Source organism: Artibeus jamaicensis, unplaced genomic scaffold (genome assembly GCF_021234435.1).
Source record: "Artibeus jamaicensis isolate MK-2021 breed Jamaican fruit bat unplaced genomic scaffold, CSHL_Jam_final scaffold_1964, whole genome shotgun sequence".
In the NCBI taxonomy this organism is placed as follows: Eukaryota; Metazoa; Chordata; class Mammalia; order Chiroptera; family Phyllostomidae; genus Artibeus; species Artibeus jamaicensis.
In genome coordinates this window covers 31,926,785-31,953,903 of record NW_026522030.1, presented here as the reverse complement: position 1 = coordinate 31,953,903, position 27,119 = coordinate 31,926,785, and the positions used below count along the sequence as shown (strand labels likewise).

Here is a 27,119-nt window from a genome sequence, read left to right as displayed (position 1 = left end):
AGAGAGGGAGAGAAATATCAATGTATGGTTGCCTCTTGTGCATCCCCCGCTGGGAACTGGCCTGCAACCCAGGCATGTGCCCTGACTGGGAATTGAACCACAATTGTCTGCTTCACAGGCTCGTGCTCAATCCACCAAGCTACATCAGCCAGGGCTCACTAAATATTTTTGTTTTGAAAAATATTATTTTTAATAAACTATGTGATTTTGTTGACATGTAATAGATTTATGTTACTTTTAGTGAATTAATAAATATTTTTAGTTTTCCCACTTTGATTTCTAATATTGTAACTATTGATAGGTATAATACATAAATAGAAGATTTTATCATCCTCCATAACTTTTAAGGGAATAATGTGGAAATAAAAACTAAAGTTTGAAGTATGAAGTGACCAAAGTTAAAGAAAGCAAGTAAACTCATGACTTGCCATAAGTGATATAAAATCCAAAATAAAAGATTTGAGAGAACCATTGAAAATTGAGGAAGGAGACTAAGAAACAGGGTTGCAAGACACCTCAGGAGTTCTAAACAATGTTCCCTTTAAGGAAGCTCTTCTTTGGGAAGCTGAGCTAAGAAAACAAAAGCTTGAAGAACTAAAACATCAGGAGAAACTTGACAGGCAGAAGGAACAGGAACAGCAAAGAAAACTGAAAACTCACCCTGGTGTTCAACCATGTAACATGGAACCTGTGAAGGAGCATTTTGTGCAATGCGAAGCTAAGAACCAAGCCAAGTTGGGCAAACAGATTTCAAAGAAGTTGTATCATCAGGAACTTCGAAAGGTGATCAGAGCCTCACATGTTGTGCTGGAAGTGCTAGATGCCAGAGACCTTCTGGTCGCAGGTGTTCCCAGGTGGAAGACGCCATTGTCCGGGGTGGACACAAAAAACTGGCACTTATATTAAATACTTCACATTTGGTGCCAAAGGAGAATTTGGAGAACTGGCTAAATTATTTGAAGAGGAAATTCTCAACAGTCGTGTTCAGAGCCTCAACAAATCTGAAGGTCAAAGGGAAGATAATCAATAAGGTAAGGAGAAAAGCTCCATTCAAAAGTGAAGTCCACATAGGGAAAGAAGGCCTTTGGAAACTTCTTGGAGGTTTTCAAGAGACTTACAGCAAAGCCATTCACATTGGAGTAACTGAAGGAAAAAGAGGAAACACATTCTGACTTCTGGTCAAGATGGCAACATAAAAGACATGGCTCACCTCTTTGCACAACCAAATCAAAATTACAACTAAAATATAGAACAAGTATTACTCAGAACCTTCAGAAATTGAGTTCAATGGAAGTCTGACAAATACAGAATTAGAGAAACCACATCCATCCAGATGGTAGGAGGGGCACAGACATGGAATGAGCTCGTCCCTCACCCATATATGGTGGATAAAAATTAAGAAGGGATATCTTGGGAGTAAGGAGTCCCAGCCCCACACCAGAACCCCCAGCCCAGGGTTCTAGTGCCAGGAGGATAAGTCCCTACAACTTCTGGTTGTAAAACCATCAGGGATTGAGTCTGTGAAGAATCTTCTGGAGCCCCAATCAGTTCCTCTCAAAGAACCCACTAATGGACTCACCTATCCAGGCTTACTACCTCTGAGCTCCAGCACTGGGGTACAGCTTGAAAGGCACCAGACGCACACAAGGATAAACTGAAGTATCTGGCATCAAGGCAAGCAGAGGCCACTGTCCCTTTTCTAAGCCGTCCCATCCATAGAAGCAGTAAGTTGGTGCCATATCTGAGGCTCTTGTCAACCTGGCTAACACTCTTTGACACACACTGGAGAACCCCAGAAACTCTGTCTCACCAAACTTACAGGCCACACAAGCTGCTTTTCCATGTGAATAGCTTGTCTAATCTCCTGCTTCAAAACTTCCTAAATCCTCTCAAGCAAGCAGGCCCAGTGAGCCCCAGGCCCAGCATTAGCAGCAGCCATCTCAGATTGCTTTATAGGTCAGGCAGGGTGGCCCCAGGCAAAACACAAGTGGGGGCTGACCTTGGCCTGCACCACCCAAGAAATCCCAGAGCCTGTGAACCCAGTGGGCAGCTATACATCACCTTGGAGCACCACCACCCTGCCATTGCACAGTTGATCCTCCATGGCAAGCAGAAGGTGGTGGCAAGTGGTCACAGCCAATCCTTCCAGCTGACTGGCCTGGGTAAATCCCTACCATTGATCTGACAACAGCAACCAAGGCTCAACTACAAGAGGAGGGTGTACTCAGCCCACATGAAGAGCACAGCCTCTGGGACAACTTCAAGAGGTCCAACATTTGCATCATAGTGTTGCCAGAAGGAGAAAACAAAGAGCAAGAAATTAGAAATTGATTTGAAAAAATAATGAAAGAAAAACTTCCTTAGTTTGGTGAAGGAAATAGACATGCAAGTCCAGGAAGAACAGAGAGTACCAAACAAGGTGGATGCAGAGGCCCACTCCAAGACACATCATAATTAAAGTGCCAATGGTTAAAAGATAAAGAGAGAATCTTTTAAAAAGCAGCAAGAGAAAATAAATTAGTTACCTACGGTAGAGTTCCCGTAAGACTGTCAGCTGATTTCTTACCAGAAACTTTGCAGGCTAGAAGGGATTGGCAAGAAATATTTAAAGTCATGAAAAGCAGGGACCTATAGCCAAGATTGCTCTACTCAGCAAAGCTACCATTTTAGAATGGAAGAGCAGATAAAGAGCTTCCCAGACAAGAAAAAACTAAAGGAGTTCATCGTCACCAAATCATTATTTTGTGAAATATTAAAGGGACTTATTTAAGAAAAAGAAGAAGGTCAGAACTATGAATAACAAAATACCAATAAATATGTATCTATCAACAACTGAATCTAAAATATAAACTAAGCAAACAAGAAGAACAGAGATAGGATCATGGATATGGAAAGCATTTTGATGGTTGCCTGATGGAAGAGGCATGTGGGGAATGGGTGAAGAGGTCAGGGGATTAAGAAGTACAAAGAGGTAGTTACAGAATAGCCATAGGGGCGTAAAGTGCAATATAGGAACTGGAGTAGGCAAAGAACTTGTTGTACACGTGACCCATGGACATGAACAATGGTGGGGCAACTGCCTGAGGGAGTGGGGGGTGCTGGGTGGATGGGAGCAAAGGAGGAAAAAACCAGGACAACTGTAATAACATAATCGATGAAATATAATTTAAAAAAGAAAAAAAAGCCCAAAAGTTGAAACACTATACTAATAAAAGAGCAAGAGTGCCATACACAGCCATGTGTATAAGTATGTATACTTAGAGATTTTTTATTTTTATTTATATTTAGAGAGAGCAGAAGGGAAGGAGAGAAATATCAATGTGTGGTTACCTCTTGTGGCCCCCCAAGTGGGGACTTGGCCTGCAACCCAGGCATGTGACCTGACTGGGAATCAAACCAGGGACACTTTGGTTCGCAGCCTGTGCTCAATCCACTGAGCTACACCAGCCAGGGCCTAAGTATTTATATTTAATACCTATGTTTCTATATACATGTATTTGGGTTTTTTTTAATTGAGGTGCTATTTACGTAACATGAAATTAACTGTAAAAATGTGAATAATTTAAGGCATTCAGTACCTTCATAATATTGGGCAAACATTTGTATCTATTTCCGAAACCTTTTCCTCACCCCAAGCAGAAACACTGTACACACTAAGCAGTTGCCTCCTGCCTCCACCACTCCCCCCGGCCCCTGGTGATCACCAGCGTGCAGTCCATCACTATGAATTTACCTCTTCTGCACATTTCATGAAGTGGATTCGAACAGGATGTGACTTTTTGTGACTAGCATAATATTTTCAAAATTCATCCACGTTGCAGCATAGATTCCATGTATATCATCCCATAAATATTTTAAATAATTACGTGTTTTAGTCCATATATGTTTTAAATTATCCATCTTTGCATATTTAATGGCACATATATGATCTGATTAAATATCTCTCTCAGATCCAATATGGATATTCAAGTATGTGTTTATAAGGTAATATCTGTCTCAAGATTTGTCACAATACATTACAGACTTCTGTTCCTTATTTATTGTCTGAATTTACCAAAAAATTATGAGGTAGCCCCCAAATACTTAGGCGAATGTTAATCTATGAATGACAGTTATAATTGCTATTCAGTATGAAGTGTTTAATTGTCAATGGGGGAAAACATTTCTCACTTGTAATATTTCCTAATAAAATGTGTTTGCACCTGTAAGTAATTTTTGTTCATTTCAGGTTGTTGATTTAAAAGGAATGAGTAGTTAACCAATGTCACCCCAATAAATTTAACAAAAATTTTAAAAGTAAATAAAATCAGAAATAGAAGCAATGAGTAATTTAGTACAGTGGGGTGTAATTTGGTGATAGTAGGCCTGGGTCATAGCTCAGATCTGTTCTTTTTCAGATCCGATACTTTCAGCAACTTCCTCTTTCAGGCTTACTTTCTGCACTTGGAATGAGGGGCTGCCTCACTAAGCATTTGTACACATGGCTCCCCTTACCAGGGATCATTCACATACCACCTTCAAGAGTTTTGCCCCATTCACCAATTACATTTTAATTGAACCATTTTTTAATGTAAGCATATATTTCCAAAGAAAACTGTGTTATTACTAGTAAATATGGAAAGCTTACAAATAGAAAAAATTAATAAACCAGGTGCAGTCATCCAAGGATTCATACGACATCATCTTACTTCCTACACTAAAAAGCATCCCACCTTTCGGATAATCCTGTCCGGCCTTGACTATCCCTTTTCATGATTTGGTAAGCTGTGACCTTGCTTACTTTTAGAAGTTATGATCCATTACTCATTCTCTCTCCCTTGAAAACACCAATAGAAGTATTTATAGCTTTGGTTACCACACTAATGGTGTAGAACTTGGCAGAGCTCTGAGATAGCAGTCAAGTGCCATTCTTAGCTTGGGGCTTGTTTTGAACATGAGAACCCAAGTGAATTCAGAAAACACAAAATTCCCCAAATAGTTACAAAATGGCTCCCGAGCATATCAAACAACTGGACTACACTCCAGTTTTATTGTCTCTTGGCTGCTGTCTGTAATAAAAGGGACTCAAGGTGCTCAGAGGCATCTGCCACCTGACTCTGCTTTCTTGGGCACAGAAGTCCCTCCAGGGAAATACCTGATCTTCTGTGCTGTTTATATGATGCAGACGGTTGCAGAAGGATTGCAAAAATGGTCCCTCTCCTTATCCATGCACTTACAATGAAACTTAGCAGCTCCTCCCATCTGGAGGAGGGGGGACTCTATTTTTTCACCCTTTAAATATGGACTAACCTGTGACCTCCTTTGGCCAAGAGATAGAAGAAATTATAAGCTAGCTAAGAAACTTAAAAAAATAGCATAAGCAGATCAGTTAGCACACTGCCTGGCATATAGTAAGCCCTCGTTAAATGGTAGCAGTTATCACTGAGTACGTATGCTATAAACAGCATGTACCAGGAATGATGCTAAAAACTTTGGTCTCCATATATTTCCCTTTCCTCTCCTCTCCCCTTTGGCCTATTTTTGTCTGCATCCAGATGTTACCAATTGGTGGCATATCCAGCTGAAGGGTTTGCACAAAACACACTTGGGTTACAGTTCCCTTGACAGTGGGAATTAACTGGTTCATCCCTGGATTCACTGCAACCTCAAAGAACCCTAGGTCCGTCATGGAGTTAAGGACAGGACGTAACCTAGCGGGGGCTAGCTTAATCCAAAATATCCTTCTTGGGTAGTTTTGAACCCAAATTAAGAAACTAGGCAAATAGCCCTGGCTGGCGTGGCTCAGCAGATTGAGTGCCAGACTGCAAAGCAAAGGGTCACTGGTTTGATTCCCAGTCAGGGCACATGCCTGGGTGGTGGGCCAGGTCCCCAGTAGGGGGCACATGAGAGGCAGTCACACATTGATGTTTCTCTCCTTCTCTTTCTCCCTCCTTTCCCCTTTCTCTAAAAATAAATAAGTTAAATACTTTTAAAAAAGTAAATACTTTTAAAAAGATCTAGGAAAACAGTCACAATTTGTTAAGTGCCATTGGCTAAGTATCCCACATGCCCTTTCTCATTTAATCTTCACAGAGACTCTGAACCTCCTGAAATAGAGTCTAAATTATCCCCATTTTACAGATAAGAAGATATGAATAATTTGTCAAATGATGTGGAAGGTGCTGTAAGAAAAAGAACTGATTTTTGTTCCCCAATCTCTCACCACTAGAGATTCCTTTCATTTTCTCTCTTCTCTGTGGACTCCATGTTTTGAACTTTCTTATCTACCATTTAACAGCAGTATTAGTGTGGAAATATTAAAATGAATCCATCTTTGGAGATCTCAAAGTGCTAGAGCCCCTGGTTTGTAACGGCTGAACTAATCCCAACTCATTTTGCAACTGCAGAAAGGGTCCAGAAAGGATCAGCGATTTGCCACGTAGAAGGGAAAGCACTCGAATCCATGTCTCATTCTCTGTAGCCATTTCTGTTTCCAAGACAAAATTCTGCCTCTCAAACATGCACTAGCCGCAGGGACAATGCGGAGCCAGAGGGCCGGGAGGAGAAGACGGAATGAGGGAAACAATCACTGACGAGGTTTGACACGTGTTACTTTGCGGCAGCTGCTCGGTGTGTGCCACACCTTTCGGCTTAGTGGTTATTTATCCCAGGGGAAGGAGAGAGGTTGTCCCCAGTTTCACACCACAGAGAGTAAAAGGGAAAAATAAAGTAACTTTTAAAAAATAGATGACACTCAAAGCAAATTAAAAATACACGTAAAGATCATTCACATGTTACTGGAGAAAAGGGTTTCCGTACGCAGATAGGATGGTGTGCTGGGGAGAACACCGAGCTGTGCCATCATTCTTCTTAACGTGGGGCTTGCTTTATAAGAGGGCATCACACCCTCTAGCTGGGTGTAGTAAAGGCCAGAACAGTGGAAGAAAGCTCTGGGAAGTAAATGGGACGGAAACAGGGCTTTAAAATACAAGGTAAATTTGAGATTGATGTTGAGGCCCTCTCTAGGAAAAATTGGGGCTTAAAGACCTCCCACCCCACTCCTAGGCACCCCACTAATCCTAGTTCCCTACTGTCTCCCAGGAAAGCTGACAGCAAAGAGTGGAGGAGATAGAAAATAACCATTACTGTTTAGTGAGTACCTACTTATTCCATGACAGGTAGTGGAACAGGATTTAGAAAAGATGAACAGATTTAATCTTCACAGCAGCAACCCTGGATAAACTGTTGACTTCATCAAGAGGCAGCAAAGCATGATGTGTATGAACGTGGCCTTGGGAACTAGACTGCTTGGGTTCAAAATTTGGGTCCCCACCTTCCTGCTTGTGTTAGTGCAGGCAAGTGAGTCATCTTTATCTGTCTGAGTTTGTCTGCCTAAAAAATGGGTACAAGCATATCTACTAAATAGGGCTACTGTGAAAATAAAATTATTTTAGTGAATACTTAAAGAATATATATAATGCTCTTATATATGGCTGGGTGAATGTTAAATAGCATTACATTTATGAGTAAACCAAGACCCAAAGTGGTTAAAATGTTCACACAGTTAAGAAGTCACTGAACTTGACATTCTGATTCTATGAATCTTGTTCCTTTCCTTTTACCTTGGGGCTGCCCAGGATGAGTTGATGAGACAAAATCAGCCACCAGACCAGACGCCTCATTCTGTTCCCCAGGAAACTCCCCACTTCCTCCAAGACCAGTGCCCCAGGGCCAAGCTACTGACTTCTGGACAGAGTCCTGTGCCCCGCCTCTCTGCCCTTCCAGAATTTCCCTGCACACCGACCAGGCAGCTGTCCCAGCTAACACATGCCCCAAATGCACCGTAGTCATGGAGTGAAGCAAGAGCTTTAAGGACTTTCACTCCACACATTGACTGGAGGGCATGAACACTCAACCTGAGTTAATTTCTCTAAGAGAAATTATTTCTAGTTTTATTAAAAGGCCAGGAATTTAAGCCCCTACCTTCTGTATTAATTTTGATTTCATTTATTTACAAGTAAACCTTAAACTTGGAAACATAAGTCTGATTGTCTATTCTGTCTAAAATTGATGGTTTTGGCATCTCTAACATGTTTTTCAGAAGTGCAAATACCCAGCTGGTAGAATCATCATCGTCATCATCATGATAGCAAAACTTAATTATGTATCAAACACGTTTTTAAAAGTTTTGCATTTGCTATTTAATTTAATCCTCAAGACCCCCTATAAAGGAGATTGACTGTTATTACAAGTTTATATATAAAGAAACTGAGGCACAGGGCGCTTAAAGGATTTCCCCGGCAGTCTTGTGCCGTAAACCCTTCTCTGGTGACCTGGGAAAGTTAGCCCAGCTTCCCCACCTCCCTAACTTGGGAAACAGATGCAGACTAACGTTTCCCAAATGCACCATGGAAACCACCTGTCCAAGCCTCATCTAAAGGCATGAGAGATGACTAAATCGCTGGTGGAAATTTTTACTGATGAATAATATTAAAAACTGCCAAATTATTTCTGATTTCTTAATCAAAGTTTTTATTTGGTGAATACCTGCCTACTGATATGACCATTGGTAGAACATAAGTGTGGTTGTGTCCAGTGTCCACCTGACAGTATGAATTCTAGCTTTAGAGCATATAGTACACAGCCATATCATCTCTAATTATTAACTCTCCTTCCGATAGAAGGATGACAATCTGTCCCCAAGCAATGCCATATAACTTGCAGTACAGGCCTATTGGAGGAGTGTATTTCCTGCTCCACTAACCACAGGCTCGGCCATGTGACTTGGCCTTGGCTGATGCAGTCCAACTGGAAGTGGCTTATTCCAGTTCTGAGAACCAACAGTGGACCATATGGGCTCCCTGACTTTTCTTCTGTCTGAGAGCAGCCTATTCCATGTAGTTGTTGCTCCTACTGCTTTCATCCAGGATGAAGTCAGCTTTTGGAGCCACACCTACTTGTAACATGAGCAAGAAATATGCCTTTGCTGTTGAAGCCACTGACGTTGGAGATTTTTGCTACTAGAACATAACCCGGTGAAAGCTGATTGATTACAAAGCAGTGTCTAAAACGATTCCTAAAAACTCAGAGAGGTTTGCTGATCATCCCCCCAAATCTTAGGTTCTGAAGCCCCTCTTGGCTCCTCGCCTTCTAAGAGAAACAAAAGCCTGTGTTAAGGGGAAAAGAATTGGAAAGGGCAAAGGGGCTGTAGGAAATTGAGTGTGAACAAAGAACACCAGAGAAGCAGAGTGACTAAGCAAAAGCCAACAACAAAGGAAAGGCCTAAATAATAAAGGAACGCCGTCCATAATAAAGCATCACATACAAGCAAACACCACTGACAACAGGGAGGGGCACGAGGAAACAAACAGCCAGTAAGTACCCAGATGCTAAAGGATGCCAGAAAGACAATGTCAAAATGAGAGAAGAAAAATTAAAAATAATTTAGATTTAAAAAAGAGACCAAATAGTGGTGAGGAAATTTGTGAATGGTGTTGTTTTGGAGAAAAAAATACATTTGATTCAAACACTTTGTCCCCTGCAGCAAGACCTCAGGTCTCCAGGTGTGCTTTTCCCCCCAGGGTAATTTAAGGAACCCTGCTAAAAGCCCTGGGTTTGCTAAGACCCTGCCTCGCCTTCAGTTCTCTCCTCACAACCCTCCCTAGAGCTCATTAACATATTTGTGGCCCCATGTTTGGTATTGGCAGTGAATAAGAGATATTAAATACTTTTAACAGCAACACACATTAAAAGCATGTATTAGGTACAGGGTCTGCCTTACGGGGAGTTCAAATTGATAGCTGTCTTTGTGGTGTGATTGCGAAGAGATTCTCCTATACCAGTTCTTCTCTGGCCTAAAACAAAAGCACTAAAGATAAAGATTTCTTCCTCTGCATTAGATTTTTAATACCCTAGAGGGCAGCAGCACCGGTCCCATCAGATGTCCCCACTCAGTGCGACTGCACGGAGGCCACTAGAAGTAAAGTGTAGGCAACACCTTCTCTGGGAGGAAGATGCCATTTCAGTTCGTGTCAGCCCCCTGCAGATTCTGAGGAATGTTTTAAAGGGGCCATAAACAGGGCCCTCTGACTCCCAGCTAGTCAACGCTTTAGATCTTCACTACTCAAATTGTGCTCTGGGGGCTGGCAGCACCTGAGAACTGGTTGGAAGTACAGAATCCCAGCTCCCAGCCCAACTGTCTTAATCTGACTGTGCATTTTAACAACACCCCTGAATAACTAACTCCTCTGCACATGGAAGTTAAGAAACCCTGGTACAATAACCGCTCCTCCTGAAGTGAGGTATCATGCCCCTGAGGTATGCAGAAATGGAAACATAAGACTCTCAGGTAGAGATAGCATACCAGAAATTTAGCTCTACACTCTGGGAATAGCAGTGCCTATCTCCGAGGATTGCCATGAAGAAGTCAATTCTGACAGGCATTAACTACCTTGCATTCTGGCCAAGCGCATGTTTTGCTGAGGGGTGAGACCTGGGGTTAGAAGCAGGTTAAAGATGTTCTGAGGAGGTCAGGGCAAAGAGATATAATAACCCAGCAAGGGATATTGATCAGAGAGAGACATTAGCTTACCCTGAATGTTCCTATCTGGCCCTCATGTCCTCTGCTCTATGTCTATAATAAAGCAGATGTATATCTGAAAGGAGTTGGATAGTGAGGATCTGTGGTACTCAGGGTTTCCTACCAAAACCTCCTGCCCACAGCATGCTAAGTATTTAGCAGATGTGCGTGGTTTCACAACTACACAGCTAAGTCTCTCGGAGTAAGTGACTTCCACTCCCAGCCCAACACTCACCAGAAAAAGCCATCCCAAATATATGTCCCTCAGCATATATTAAAGCTTCCCAACATGACATCTGTAAAGGCATTGCCTTACTGTATACAAGCCATCAGTAAACAATAAATTTCTCTTAAAATCATATTAGGGTAATGATGTCTTATAAACCTGGAATTATTATTAATACAGAATTTTAAGCCCACACTAACCTTGAGGTCCAACTTCCTAAATTCCCTTTCAATTACATGTGGACATTTCACTTTCTTCTTCAGTGTGAATTAATGTAATTCTTAAAATAGATTGGAAAACACAGCAACCCAGGGCCTCCATCCACAGGCCAATGTCTGATGCTTTCTCATCTTCGTGTGTGTTGAATTCGGCCATCATGTGGCCTCGGTGAGACCATGGCCATAAGACATTGTTTCTTAGTGAGAGTTTTTTGAAAGAGAAGCACTCGGTGTAGGCTACATTAAACTGCACTAAACTAAAATTACTCGCTATTGCATAAATATGGGATGAATATAGGGTTTTGGCCAGTTAACGAATATACAAATGGAGAAATAGTGGGAATGGGGTGGGTGGAGTGGGGGAGAGATAGGCACACGCACACACACCTTGAGGGGGGACAGAGAGAGACAGAGAAAGAAAGAGAAGCAAGGAAAAGAGCTGGTGTTACAGGCAATTAAACTTCCTTCCCCCTATTACCTAGAACTCTCAACTGAAGTCAACACCCAGCCACCCATTGCCCCGTTACAGGTATGGCGGATGAAGCCCACAGGCCCTCCAGAGACCTGCCTCTCAGGATCCTCCTGCACGTCACAGGAGGCACTTGGTCCCAAGCACCTATGAAGCTCAGCATGTTTCCACCAAAGACACATCCACTAATTTCGCACTTGCAAACTGTTAGAGTTCATCACACAAAACTCCAAAGGTCTGTGGACGTGCTTTCCGGTGCATTACCTGCAACACAGCTTCAGCACAAACACATTTCATCACTGGATATTCTCCTCTGGGAAAAGTGCCCTGTATTTTTCTTTTATGGAGCTGAATTCAAACCACCAAACTCTCAATGAAATCTTCAAACTATCTTTTCATAGTGTGGACCAATTTTTCTCCTTACAGATAGATGCTGCTGGAATAAAAGGCTTAGGAACCAGAAACCACAGGTTCTGCAGCCAGCTCTGCCACTTACCAGCTGAGTGTTCTTGAGGAGGGCTGTATCTCACCCTGCTGGCCTTGTTCTCTCATCTCTGACGTAAATACAAAACATGTCCTATTCAAGGTTGATTAAATGAGATCGCATATGTGGGAGCAGTTATAAAGTATAATACTATGGCACTTGAATTACCACACCAAGTACAACAGCAACTGGCTAGACTGTTCCATAAGGTTCAATCCTTTTGAAATAAGAGAAGCAGTGAAACAAAAAGGAAGTGCCACCCCTAGTCAGATTCTACCTCATGATCTCAAGTAGCAGCTGTACCTGGGGAAGAAACATTGCATTATGATCGCCTCAATTTAGCAGCAAGGCGGCTTCAGATTATTTGCTCAAATCCATATTTTAAAAATTAGCATAGTATCTGCCCACTATATTGTGAAGCTTCTCATTTGCCAGGAGCACAAACTTAGGTGTCAAGAGGCCTGAAATCTATGTTTGTCTCTGGGACAAATGAACCTTCCTGAACCTCTCCTAGTCTTGAAATTTGGTGGATTTCACCCAGTTGAAAAACTTTATCAAGATTCTTATGAATATTTATATCTTTTGTTCCAATAAGCACATGTTTGGAAAGCTATTTCAAGGACATAATCCAAAACAGGATGAAATATTTTGGATACAAAGATATTTTAGTGAAATTAACAATAGCAAAAAAGGAAGGATGATTAAAATATTTAACCATAGTATACCTTTTTTATTAAATTGTATGGTACTATTTAAGATGTTGATTTTAAGTATTATGCAATAACACAGAGAAATATTCAATAAATAATGTTAAGTAAAGTAAAAATCAGTATATCACAATATATAAATATCTCATTTGAACCCTCTTCACAAGACTAAGAAATGTTGCCAAGTGCTTTCATTGAGATGCTTCAATGAAAGTAAATAATTTTTAGTTTTAGTTTTTCTGTTGTCTACAGGTCATATTTCAGCTTTCCTCTATTTCCCAAATTTGCTTTTATGTTTATTTGTTATTTTATAAATAAGTGAAGCCTAAAACATAATACCAGGAGGTGGGAACAGACAAAGTCCAAAGTCATCTGTGTCAGTATTAAAGATTTATCCTTCTATAACAGTTTCACTATAAAGATCTGTGATTGAAATAACTAAGTTTCACAGCAAAAAGTCCCTTATAAAAGACTGTCACCATAGAACTTGTGTCTAAATGTGTAGACTGTGATGCCTGTTACCCACACCACTCCCTGAGGTGACAGATCAGGGTGTGTCCAGTGTGACTCAGTGACCAGGGTGGCCGGCTATAAATCTTGCTGAAGTCCAACAAAGGAGCCAGCAGTAACCAGCACAGCAAAGTTTCTGAATTTATCAAAGCAGCCTACATAAATGCTAGCTTATGACACTCTCTGCATGTGACTTGGTTTTTACAGCGAGGTCATGCTTGGTCAGGAGGCTATTTTGGCATGAAATAATTTTTTCCTCCATAAGGCTGGGACTGACCTAATGCTTTGGAAGGCTAATGAATTTTTCAAAACGTTTTAAAAGCCAGTTCTGGAAAGGCATTTTGATCCGCATCCACCACCATGAGTTTATGTCGATTATTCTGGAGCCTGGAGCCAAGGGTGATGGTGCTTCAGGCCATCGTCCAAGGGCGTCAGCCAAGGACACAAATACGGACCTACTTTGATTCACACACAGCTTTATGTTAGGGGCTTACAAGGCAAATGCACAATGAAATAATAGAAGAAATATTCAGCTAGAGGATAAAATTCTCCCTCTTATTTACTTTTTCTATGACCTTTATATATTTCCTAAGACCAGGCTTTCAGTTCGTTCGTTCACCACCTAAAAAGAAACAAACAAAAACTTCTCCCAATGATCTTGACAAACATTCAAAATATAGAACAAAACCTGAAATAAAGTTTAAGCTTGTATTAATCCGCAAGTATTGGTTGAAATACTGCTCACCTTACCCTGAAACAATCCAGCCTGACCTGGGAAAGGCAGTGTTCTCGGAGTCTGTTTATATCGTAGCCAGCAAAGAGTGAAAGAATCTTACCCGGTACTTTGGCCAGGAAATGCGGCACACAAAGCAAACGAGGCTGCTAAGGACCAGGGAGAAGATGGGAGCAGAGAATGGGGTGGGGGTGGCTAGAGAGAGACTTGCCTCCTTGCTGCCGCAGAGAGGGGTCCTGGGTCACTATCTCCCAGGGGAGCAGCTGCACACGTGTCCTCTCGGATGTACCCATGCCAGCAACAGCTGATCTGTCCACCTGCTCTGACACTTCCGCCTTCCCAGAGCCAGGTGCCAGTGTGGCCAGCACCACTGACCACTTGCTAGAGAATATGTGTACGAAGAGTGTGAAGGTCTTTCTATGTGCAGGAGAAACTGCTGCCACCGCTCTTCCTTCTTTTCCATTTTAGAGAGCAAGAGGCAAGCATGCACACAGGTCTTTTGTGCCCTTTAATTAAGTTGCTAGACAATTATTCCCAGCAAAACAAACAGACCTTTTTTTTTTTTTTAAAGCAAAATAAAGCCCCTCATTCTGAAAGTCCTGTTTTTTCACCTGAAGGAAAGAAATGGTTCCTGTCAATGGGAACCCTTCCACAAAACCCTTCCAAAGGATCCAGAGCCCATCAGGAGGCTGCCCCTCCCGCTCCTGCCGCTAGGGATCTCATTTCACAGGCCCAGGCTCACAACTGCAGCTTTGCTGCGGAGTCCGGAACCAGGTTTAGCTGTGAACTCGGAATGGGAGTGGGGAGCAGGGTTCTTCTGTCCTGTGCATGCCTCGGAGCACGCCTCCCCATGTCGGGCTCACAGTTCTAGCGCCGTCACTGTCCGACTGACTACTGACTCACTTGTTATAAACCCTGACATTTCACATATCTGGTTTCACCCAAGAATGAGGTCTCCTATGCAAGGGGATGTTTTTAGACAAACCAAAGCTTAGCTTCCCTGTGACAATTTCTTTTCTACTTTTTTCTCTTTTAATTATCTGAGTTGGAATTTTTTTCTGAAATTGCTTGAGTATGCTACCTTTCTCCTGAAATGGGACACTGAGCTTAAATGACCCTTTTTCGTTGATTATTCCGGATCATTACTGTGAATACCAGGGATGGGCTTTAGCTCCCTGATGCTATGGGCCCAGAAGTTGTGCAAATTTTTAGGACTATTTACCCCACACCAGATGCAGTGGCACTTACCGAGGACCTGCTTCTCATGGGTTCTGTTTGGCTTTGTTTTTTGTTTGTGCAGTTCCTCCATTGTGAGTTATCAGCAATCACAGTCTCATCACCCCCCTCCCCATGAGCAAAACCAAGCTTGTCAAAGCACAAATGAAGCAATGACTACGGTTGTGCAGCTGACATTCCTGTGTCTTTGCTGTGCTCCTAGCAATCTCTGAATGATTGACAGGTATCATCTCACGAAGGGGGTCAGAAATACAGTTAGGACATCTTCTTGTGAGAACAGAACTACCTGTAAAGGTATGTTTTCACTAATTGATTGTAGTTGCCTGAAGGAAAGCTGCCTCTTGCATAATTCTCCATTTTCAGCAGACTCTGGGGTGGCCAACATGGACAAATCAGTGAACTCCAGACCCACGACTGTTGCTCTTGCTACTTACTCGTTCCAGCCTGGGCTTTGGAAGGATATTCTTTTATGTCTCACCATTTTTCAAACGTGCTTCCCCCAGAATCTCTATTCTCTTTCCTTCTACTTCCCTTCCAACTCCACCTCTACTTCTCTCTTTCATTTCTCCCCTCTTTTCTTTGCTTTCATGTGCATCTTAGGTACAGTCAGTGATTTTCTGGTCACTATGAAGCCGGAGGACTTGTCCACACAGCTGAGAGCGAAGTCCCAAAGCCAACACTTCTCCTTGCCAACTGTGTCACCTGGGGTGAGCTCACCCACCTTACAATCAATCAGTCATTCAAAGTAATCCTTCTAGCCTTCAGCAAGAGAGTGACAACAATGAAGAAATCTGTAAAACCAAAAATGTGCTCACAAACTTGATGGCAAATAAGGGACAACTTTTAACTTTTTAGGAAAAAAAACTGCTTTCTTACTATTTGAAATTCACTAAATATGCACAATATATTTGGTTGCTCTTAAGTTAGTTACATATTCTACTTCCCAAGTAACTTATTAGTCACTTATTTTTCCTTCACATGAGCATACAGTGAGAAAATGCTCCCAATTTATTTCACCAAATCATAGACAGCCCAGCACCATATCATTCTCATAGCAGGTTCTCCATATTGGTTAATTACTTAGTAATCTGAGGGGTTTTATTTGATTGACTGGTTCAGTTTCTGAGAGAAAGGAAGGGAGGGAGAAAAAGATAGAGGGAAACATGGATGTGTGAGAGAAACATTGACTGGTTGTCTCTCACACACCCCTAACTAGGAATCTGGTCTACAACCCAGACTTGTGCCCTGACTGATAATTGAACTGATGACCGTTCCGTTTGCAGGGACGATGCTCAACCCACTGAGCCACATTAGTCAGGGCTGTCTGAGGGTTTTTAATATAAAACAATCAGCACAGAGAAATGAACTTCTCTTAGGTCAAAGTGAACTTACCTTTCAACCCTCCTATTAACCTGTGAAATTGTTCACTTTTTACTTGGAAAGAATTTGAATGTTCCAGGACCTCTGTTGAGAAGAAGTACTTATGGATAAGAGAAAGCATCCTGGAACTGGAGACAGGTGACTTGGGAACAAAGCCTGGCTCTGCTCTTTACTGGCTATGAAACTTTGGGCGAACCTCACTGAGCCTCAGTTTCCTCAAATGCAAAAGGAAAATACTAGTTACCTCACAAGATCAGTGTGGGCACCGAGTGTAAAACTGTATTTCCTAGAGCTAAGGCAGACATTCAACAAATTTTAGTTGAACTACGGGGAGGTAAGAATTGTCCCTGTTTCTAAACAGGGCTTTCTGGTTCTCTTCTCCATCACTGGCTTTTCAAGCTTTATTACTATGGATGGAGAACATATTAGCATCTTAGTACATGCATACCTGCAACAGCCCTAAAAGGGGGGTGCTGTTATTGTTCTCATTTCACAGATGAGAAAATCGAGGCACGGCAAAGTGTGCTCAACTGAAGTTGCCTGGCAGTAAGTAAAAATGGCAATGTCAGGCTTTGAGATCAGATGGCTGGCTCCAGAGTCCACACTATTAGCCACCATGCCAAATGGCATTTAAGGCAAAGGAGTGAAGAGGAAGAAAACAGGATCTCCAAGGTTCCTCCAAATCCAAAAGTGCTCTCTGAGCACGTCCTGAATCTTCCTATTAGGGCTGGCAACTTTGACTACAGGCTGCTTCACGGTTACCAGGTTAGGGGCTCAGGTGTAGAAATGTGTGCTCCCAGGGAAGTCACCAGCCATAAAGGACGATGACACAGATGTGATTTTGATTTATTGATGTCTACTTTCAGCTCCTTGTTTCTATTCCCCTGCATGATATATTGCTAAGAAAGCACTAATTCTCAAATGTGAATATATGAACTGTGAACTAGATAAGACTTGTTGCCAAAGTATATTCAAGAACATATATATTCCGCCCAGTCCTGCATAAAAGCTAGCCTCATTATTCTGCAGTAACATATAGGACAAAGTGCATACTATGTGCGAAGTGTTGTGTGGCACTTTGACCTTAATGTTTCTCACCTCTTTCTAATCAACCAGCCTGGATTTCTGCACACTGTCACCAGCCCCCCTTCAGACTCAGACCTCTAAGAGTCCATACCTGTTCATCCGCTTACTCATTTTTATTGAGCCACTACCATATGTCACACTTTGTGCAAGACTTATGGCTTCATTCAGTCTAAAACCACTTTGCTCTTCTTTGTGCTTAGTGCAATATGGCTCAGAGTTCCAAGAAGCATCTGAAGCATGTAGCAGCTCCAAAGCATTGGATGCTGGATAAACTATTCGGTGTGTTTTCCCCTCGTCCATTGACTCATCCCCACAAACTGAGAGAGTATTTCTCCACATCTTTTCCTAAGGAACAGACTTAAATCTGCCCTGACAGGCGATGAATAAGGAAGACGTGCGTGCAATGGTTCAGTAAGATTAATGTCCAGGTCGGAACTGATACAGCCTGCCCTGGTGGTTTTATGGACGTCATCAGCACTGATAAGACAGTAAAGAATTTCCATCTGGTCTATGACACCAAGGGTGGCTTTGCTATTTATCGGATTTCACCTGAGAAGGCCAAGTACAAGTTGTGCAAAATAAGAAAGATCTTTGTAGACACAAAAAACATCCCTCATCTGGTGACTCACGATGCTCGCACCATCTGCTACCCCGATCTTTCATCAGTGAAACCACACCGTTCAGATTGATTTGAAAACTGGGTAGATTACTGATTTCAACACGTTTGATACTGTTAACTTGTGTATGGTAATGGGAGGTGCTAACTTGGGAAGAATTGGTGTGATCACCAACAGAAAGAGACACCCGGGTTCTTTTGATGTGGTTCAGGTAAACGATGCCAATGGCAACAGCTTTGCCACCCAGCTCCCTAATGTTTTTATTACTGAAAAGACAATAAACCATGTAATTCTCTTTCCTGAGGAAAAGCTATTGCCTCACCATTGCTGAAGAGAGAGACAAGAGATGGGCGGCCAAACAGAGCAGTAAGTGAAATGATCTCTAAGTAACATGATTGGAAAGTTTTGTACTTAATTAAGGATAATATGGCATGATTCACTGCCTCCCCCCCCCCCCATAAAAAACCCCACTACTTACTGAGCTTCAAGCACTGCGCTAGGCCTGGGAGATGCCATGATGAGCAAAACCAGACAAAGACCCTGGCCCTACTCTCATTAATCAAATAAGCATTCCTAACAGAGATATAATGACAAGCTGAGATAAGTATGCTAAAAAAAATAACACCTGACTTACACTCATGAAATGGGGCAGGTGGGGTAAGGAGGGATCATTTAGCAAAGTCATCCCTTCTTCTTTACCTAATCAGAAGAGGTAGGAGTTATTTAAGCCAACATGGGGCTGGCGGAAAAGCCAATAGAAACTGGGCAGCAGACTGGGCCAGAGTCCAGGGCCAAATTAAGAGCGTTGTCTGTTCTCCTAAGAGCAAAGGAAAGTGATTATGAGGTTTTAAGGGAGAGGTGGGAAAAGTGTGAAAGAGGCTGTCAAAGTGACCTACCTCATACCAGTCAGAGAGTGGTTTGCAGGAGACCAACCGGTTAGCGGGCCATTGCTCCCACCTGGATGATTGAGTGGTATCTGGAATGTGACAGATGGGGAAGGGACAGAGGAGAAGGAAATTCCCAGTTGGAGAAACTGAATAAATAATAATGTTATTCACTGAGATAAAAAACTGAACAAAAGGACCAACTTGGGGGCAAATGGAGAAGAGCAACCATTATTTTAGGTTCCATGCTATGGTGCTGCAGGTACATTACTTTGCTTTACAGCAAGTCTGTGAAATAGGTATCATTTTCCCATTTTCCGTATTAAAAACCCACAGCTTTTTTATTAGCTTAGTTTTTCTAACCGAGCCTTTAAGGGTCTGCTTTTCCTGGTCAATCTAGTGCCCAGTTAAATTCCCAAGACCCTTAAAAAGAAAGATTCTTTTTCCCTGGAAAGCAAAGCCCAAAGCCACAGGGCTCAGATAGACATGGATCTGGGACATTGCCGGAAGTTTTGAGTAGGCGACTGTGGGACCCAAGACTGTACATCAAAATCCCTGTGAATGCTGCCCCGTGAATATACCAGCCCTGCCCCTCCCAGTTTCTTTTCAAAGACTCCAAACTCCATGACTCTCCCACAAACCCCAGCGTGCAAAAAGAACCAATGACTAAGGCAAAACCATACACTTTACTTCTCTGGTCCTCAGATATTCTTTCCCCTTTTGAAGCCTTCGTTCAGACCTATATTCCTCCTTCACCCCTTTCTCTGCTCAGCTAGCCCTCCAGGGAGGAGTGGAGGTGAGGGAAGAGTGATATGTCCATCACCAAGGCACCAGTGCTTAAGAGAGAGAGCTCCCCAGAGAGGTACATCAGACCCAATATGATGTTAATATCGGCCCGGATAAATGCTACACACGACCAAAGCTGTTACTTTTGTACCTAGTTAACATAATATATATTCCCCAAGTCACAGATTAAAGGGTGTCCTCACCTGATCACATCCTTCAAGACGCAAGGTGCTATCTGGATGGTAGTGACCAATTCTTTACCTGTGAGGCAGAGCAGTCCACTCTGAAATTTACACAGAAAAAGTCTGGGTCTTCTGTGCAGGCCCTGAGACTGGGACAATCACAGCTGACGGTGTGAGAGCTCAGGCAGTGAGAAGCCAAGCTGACTCCAGGACTAAAGCAATCAAGGGCTCTTCTCTCACCAGAACCTAAGTGGGAGGTGCCACATACACAGAAGTGCTTTGGGTTCCTGAGGTTCCTGCTCAGGATGCTCTGGCACCGTCTCAAATGCACCAGCTCTCACTTAAGATGGGGAGGGACCTGGTTCCGTGGACAGTGATCAGAATGACCTCAGCTCTCCAAGAGAAACTGCTCTGCCAGCATCTCCATTATTGCTAGTCCTCACCACAGCGGCCCTTTGAAAGGCATGGAACTTCCACTTCAAAAATGTTTTTATTGACACGTGTGACCTTCTTCCCATTAAGGAAATCAGGAAGAATATATTCCTCCAACTTCCAATCAAGATGATTGATTACTTTGCAGACATGGCGCAGTCTTTTTCATTCTTTTTTTAAACTTCATCTCTATAAACTCTAATGTGGTTGTTCATTTAGAGTTTTGAATGCATTTTCTTGTCTCTATGCCACATACCACAGAGTATAAACTGACATGCAGGTCACCCAGAACTTTTATTCTGTGGAAGTGCCCATGTTGACCAATACCCACTGCAGATGTGAGCCCTTCACCTGCAGTTGTCCCTGCTGAAGTAGCAGGTGCATTCTCCAGATCATAGTGGTGATCCAGTCCCCACCCTGTCTTTGAAAACAGCATTCCCAAGACATTAATATGCCCCATATCCATCCGGCGGCAGCTGACTCTCCTGCCACAACCACACTCACACACAAAGCGGGCTCATGACCTACAACTCGGGGCATGTGTGCTGCGGCACCTCCCACCCTGGAGCAGCTGCTTCAATTGCATCAGCAGGCGGAGTCTGGGCAGTGGGAGAGGCTCAGCAGCCAGCAGCCGGTCTACCCAGTGTAGGGACCCTGGCTTCCTGCCAACCAGAGCCCCGGGGTTCTGAGTTCCCATTTACCTCATTTCCCACCTCCCAACGTTCATAAGAACTTCAGTTGTTTATTGCCATCATGAGGTTGTCTTATCCTGAATAGTTTTCTGAGCTGGTCACTATGAAATGGAGGATATTTCCTAAACTACAGCCTAGGGCAGAAAGCTCTCAATTTCTCTCACCATAGAAACAGTGTAACCAAGAATGATGAAGACACCACCATAAAACTGGTATAACCAAGGTGAAAGGCATGGCTTAAACTTAAGGGCAGACCTGGAACTACAGGGTTTGAACTCTGTCCCTATTCCAGCTCAGCATAGGCAGGTGGAAGAAAAGCCAGGTGGGCAGTGGCAAGAAAGAAAATGTGTCTTCAGATCAGAATTAGCTGAGTTCACGCACGAAATAATGTATGAAGGTAACAAACTTCGATTTGGTTACCTCCCCAACTGCCTTGGGGTCTAGCTCAGCTCTCCCACTGCTTACTCCACTGTTCTGATTGTTTTCACAATAATTCTGTCAATTCCCTCTCCATAATTCTGCAGACTGCATGGCAGGAGAGACTACTTCCCTTGCTGCCCTCCACCTTTAGCCAAGGTTATTCTTTTTTACAAAGAAGTTCCAGGCACCTAGGCCTGTCCTGACAAGTCAGAGGCAGGCCCCTAGGGAAGCATTAGAGCTCCAGGAGGGGAGATCCCTCTGAAGCCATGCCTGGGGTTAACTTCCCCCTTTTCTGATCTGCTTTACCTATTCTCTGGAATGAAGGGTGGTATCGAAGTTTTAGGGAAAGAGGGATGGGATTATATCAGTGAATCTGCCTCAGTTTAAGGACTTGAAAAACCAGACTGGGAAGATAAATAGAACAAAAAGAGAGCTCTCCCAATTTCAACAAAAATAATATCCTAAATACCTGATAAAAATTCAAAAGCATCTCTTCTGCTTCTAAGATTTCTGTTCCACCCACAGACCTGGCCCAGAATGGGAGAACTTCTCCCCTTCCAGTGACAGATGGGTAATAAATGTTCCTGGTTAGGATTGAAAAGCACACAAATCAAGTCCCCAAAGATTGATGATTGGAGATTTTGTCTATGGCTAATAGCAATTCAGTCTTGGAGTTTTAAATTTCTTTGGTTTGTTGAAATTAACTAGCTTGGGTGGTGATTAGATTACAGTAAGTCTTTGGAAGGGACATTAATTACTTCAAACCATTCAACGATATCTATTGCGCTTACAGAACATCAAAGAAGTGAAGCAGGTAGAAAAAAGGTAAAAAAACAGGTAAAAAAGTCTGCCAGTTAGACTTTTTTAAGGTATCATATAGATAGATTTGTATTGACTTCTGATGGAAAACTGCTTACACATAGCATAAATTCTCCCTAATTCTGGTCTAATAAAGCTTAAATGAAAACCAGCACAATGATTTCCTCCTCCTCAAAATGTTTCCCAAAGTATAAACTAATTTTTTTAAATTCTGCCATTTCTGTATGAATAAACTCACAAATGAATGCCATAATTATTGACTTAATCTTTTTCTCTTAAACAAATCTGTCCTCTTAAAGTTTATCTACTGTAATAGTTGAATGTTGCATGTGAAGTAAAAATTTTGTACCTAGAACATGCGGTTTGTTGGGGAAAACGTGGCACTAACAGTCACCAGACCACCTCTGCCGCGGCTGACTGTGACAGACTAATTGCGATCTCTAATGAGAAACCTGTTCCAAGAAAAAAAAAACAGAATTAGCGGTAATTGTTCTTCTGGCTAAAGCAGGAGACTGGGAACAGTATTTCAAACAACCATTTCCTTTTCCTGTCTTTATTTTTTTAATGATGTACAGCAATTGCTCAGCTAATGAAGGGATTCAGTAAATAAACTTACACATGACTTTCAACTGATTACTCTGAAATAGGGACTTTTTCATTACAGCAATTGCTCTTCAGAAATAAGACAAACCTCTTGCTCACCCTCCATGATCTAAATGTTTATTGTTAAATATAAGGGACGTCGAGTATAGGTGGGGTCTAAAACCGCATTTACCATTGATCACCATTTATTTTCATCCACAAAAAAATTAATAAATAAATAAGCAGCCAAAACTGACCTTCCTTTTTGACCATCTCTCACTCATTATTAGGCAAAGAACACAGAGCATTCTTGTACTATCAGAAACGCCAGTGAGTTTCTGCAATCTGCATTTTCCTTCCATGTGCTCATATAGAACTCAAAGAGGGGTCAGCAATAAACACAGAAAAGGTCACATAGTTTCTCAATTCTAAAATCCCCACAAACATTCAACTCTCCGGGAGGCTTGTGGTAGAAAACAAAGTACTTATACTAGCACTAGTCAACTTAAATGGTCTTTTAAAAGGTACTCACAGTTAAGTCATGGTAAGAATCACACTTGCCTCTTCACTCCCTTTGTTGTTCCAGGGTGAGTTAGAGAAACAAGCCTGCAAATACCCTGCCTTGTGATTTAGAATCACCTTAATGCAGACTTTATATTTTGGCTTCTAAGGTTTAAAGGTTAAAGGCATCATAAATTATGCATTTCCTCCTATGCCAGGCCCATAAAAGGTGCTTTCACTGTTCATTAAAGATCTTGCTACTAAAAGGGCAGAGGCTTTTGTTTTAAGTGCCGAAACGGAAATATTTCCATTATGTTTATTACTGCTACGCAGGAGAGCCAAAACAATTCAGAATTAGGAAACTGTTAGGATCTGTTGTTCCAGAATATATAGCAACTGTCACTGTGCACAGTGAAATTTTGGTTCACTCTTTGTACAACGAAACAGTGAAACATAGCTGGCCCACACGCTGTTCTCCAGGAGAACAACAGTCTGGCAAAACCCACACGGCCAGCAACAGTTGGGGCTTTCCCCTTCTCTCTCTGTGCTGTGCTACAGATCCGAACAGCGACCGGAGAGACACACGGCTCACAGGCGGGTATGGAGCAAGCTCTGAGTGTGGTGTGTTTGTATAAACTGCGCATTGGCACGTGTCCTTCCTCGCTGACACTCGGACTTCCTCACTTATGTTTTACCACCCCTCCAGCTAAAGCCAATTCTAAGAGATTCTTTTTTTCATCTTTATTGTATTTATTCCCATTACCATGTAATCCCTTTATCCCCCACCCCCTGCCCCCCAGCAATCACCCCAGTGTGTCCATCTAAGAGATTCTTATTTTCCTTCCACACTTACATGTACCGCATCTGCAGAGGCTGGGCTCTTTTTTTCCCAAGGAGCACCACACCCATTCATCTTCTAGCCTTCGGGAGCACAACGCAGATTTGGCTGGACCTGCCTCTCTCCGATCTCAGGCCCAAGGTACCAAAACTGGACACACAGCACCCAACTTGAGTCAGGCTTTGACCGCCCCCAGCTCGGCATTTTGTCTGGCTTGAGGGAGAATTCTGGAGACAGGCTGCTTGCTATAAGCACCAGAGTTCCAGAGATTTTTTTCCAGGGGACAGCCCGTATACCCTGACAACTAAATGACAAAGTTATCTCTTCCTCTTCTACAGCAATGCCCTTTCTTCTCCATCAGAACACACACACACACACGTACATACACGCACGCGCGCACACAGGCACACACAACTCACAGCCTTGCTTCCTCAACTTACCAGTTTAGACTTGGCGCGTTGCAAAAATTCTTCCATATCGCTGCGAGAGGTTTACCCGGAAGGGTGCAGAGGAAGATCTCGGTCGGGAGAGAGGAGCGGAATCTCCGGGTAGTGGCCGCCTGGGGCGCAGCGACCAGCTGCTCCTTCCTGCCGCTCGGAGGCGGCAGAGGCTCCGCTTGTCCCCTCCGCCGCGGCGTCCCAGGGCTCCCAGCCCCACCCCTGAGCTCCACCGCCTGCTCCGAGCAGGACTCTGCCCTATTAAGGAAAGTGGGTGTGCCTGCGAGAGACCCGAGGCGCGCCCCGCCAGCCCGCTGGCACGCGCCTACGGGGCCGGAGCTCACCACCAGGACCCGGGGGCGGGTGTGTTGGGGGATGGCCAGGGGCACCTCGGCCAATCGCAGGGCCCTGCTGCGGCCTCCTGACGTGGTGCGCCTAAAGCTGCTGCAACCATGGACAGCGCCCAGAAGTGCGAGCCAAGTGAAAGGGGCTGCTGCAGAGGGAAGCTCTGCTGCAGGCACTCTATCAGCCGGGGGAAGGTGGGAAGAGAAAGAGTGGGGAAAGAGGTCCCCTAGAGAGACCCCCTCCTTAGCCAGCAACCCCTTGGCTAGCTGGCAGGTTAAAGAGCGCTCCAGCGGTCACCTAATGAGCTGGTTCTGCTGGCCTAGCCAAGGGATGCACTCAGCTAGATGGGGGCGGGGGAGGGAGCAACGAAGGGGGGGGTGACTGTTACTGCTGAGCTAAAAGCAGTATAACCTTGATGGAAAATAATCAGAAGAGCAGGCTGGAAGGTTGTGCAAGGTTGCATCCATCCTCCTTGGCCTCAAAACATACCCACCCAGCAAAGGGTATCTGCAGTTCACTCTAACTAGATCCCTGTGTGTTGGCCCTGGGGCTGATGCACAGATACGTCCCTCTGCAGTCTGCACCACTCTCTGGCATGTTCGTTCCGGGGAAGCTGGGGCAGTAGCACCTTCCTACTGCACAGGGGTCTGTGTTTCTACAAGATTCCCAGATGATTTCTATGTGCCTTAAAGTTTAATTACTGCAATATGCGCTTAAATATATAGCTGTGGACCTTATAAACCATAGAGTTTTGTTGTGTGTGCTCTCTAGGGTTATCATTTCACTAGATATACCACTTCAGGCTTTCTCTTACATCTAGGCCTTTGCACATCTGCCTATAACAGCCTTTTTGCCCTGTCCCCGGCCCACACTGCTTGGATAACACAAGTTTCAGTTGCCAGCTTAGCGAAGTGGTCTCAACCTTGACTGCACCTTAAACTTATATCATAACCACCTGGGGCTTTGACAATACTGGTTCCCAGACCAACTGAATCTGTACCTCTAAGGGTGGGGCCACAGCATCAGTCAGGTGTGAAAGTGCTCCAAGTGATTCCAATGTGCAGCCCAGGTATGATCCTCTGGTTCTCAAACTTTAGGATGTATCTGGACCACGTAGAGGTCTATTAAAACAAAGATTTCTGTGACTTAACTCCAGAATTCCAGGATTAATAGGTTTGTCTTAATGGGCCTGAGAATTTCCATTTTTAACAGTCTCCCTGGGTTTGCTGATATTTCTGATCCAGGTGCCACTCTTTGAAAATGGCTGGCTTACAAGTTGTCTTCTTCCAGGAAACCTCTGATATACTCCTCCCTTCCCCCCCCCCAGGCCCCTTCCATGTTCTGTCATAGCAACCTATACTTTCTACTCTACAGTCAAGTGCCTTATTATTTGCCTGTGTTCTCGATCAGGCTGTAAGTTTCATGAGAATAAGGACTTGTCTGCCTGATTCATTAATGTATCCCTAATACAATTCATGTCATATACAGATCCTCAGTAAATATACTTTAATAAACAAATTTATGTATGGAAGGGTTTTTTTTTTTGTTCTCTCTTGCTCTCTCTCTAGTGTGTGTATACATGAGACAGTGGTGGAGGCGGAGAGAGAAAGAATGACAGAGTGATTATCCAATTATTTTTTATCCAGTAGAATCCAGTGAAAAGAATCTGCAGTCTGGAGACCTGATTAAAGAGGGCAATAGGAGCATTAAGCTGCCGTTTGCATTCAGGTGCTGAGCTGTGTGGAAGCAGAAGATTCTATCTGTTTCTTTGCTGACTTAAGTAGTTTAAAATCGTGCAGGTAACTAGTGTTTTATCAGCCTTTAAATCTATGAGTGATTACAATTCAAGTAACTTTCCTGAGAAAAATTCCCAAGAATCCCTTGCCTCTGACTCTATTGGGGACTTAGGGACAATCACGCAAATACTGTTTTATTCCTCTGACTTTTGATTTTCAGCATGCTGGGTAAGTCTTATGC

General features: G+C 43.1%; 1 protein-coding gene and 1 pseudogene across 1 annotated transcript in view; one reads left to right on the top strand and one right to left on the bottom strand.

Moving 5' to 3' along the window:
* Positions 1-24,893, bottom strand: part of PRUNE2 (prune homolog 2 with BCH domain) — a 244,680-nt gene extending 219,787 nt beyond the window's left edge. Inside the window, exon 1 of the mRNA XM_053656368.1 lies at positions 24,801-24,893. Coding sequence (XP_053512343.1) covers positions 24,801-24,836 — 36 coding nt within the window. The 5' untranslated portion in view covers positions 24,837-24,893. The remainder of the gene's footprint in view (positions 1-24,800) is intronic.
* On the top strand, positions 17,814-18,598 carry LOC119052110 (40S ribosomal protein S4, X isoform-like; annotated as a pseudogene).
* Positions 24,894-27,119: the final 2,226 nt, after the last annotated feature.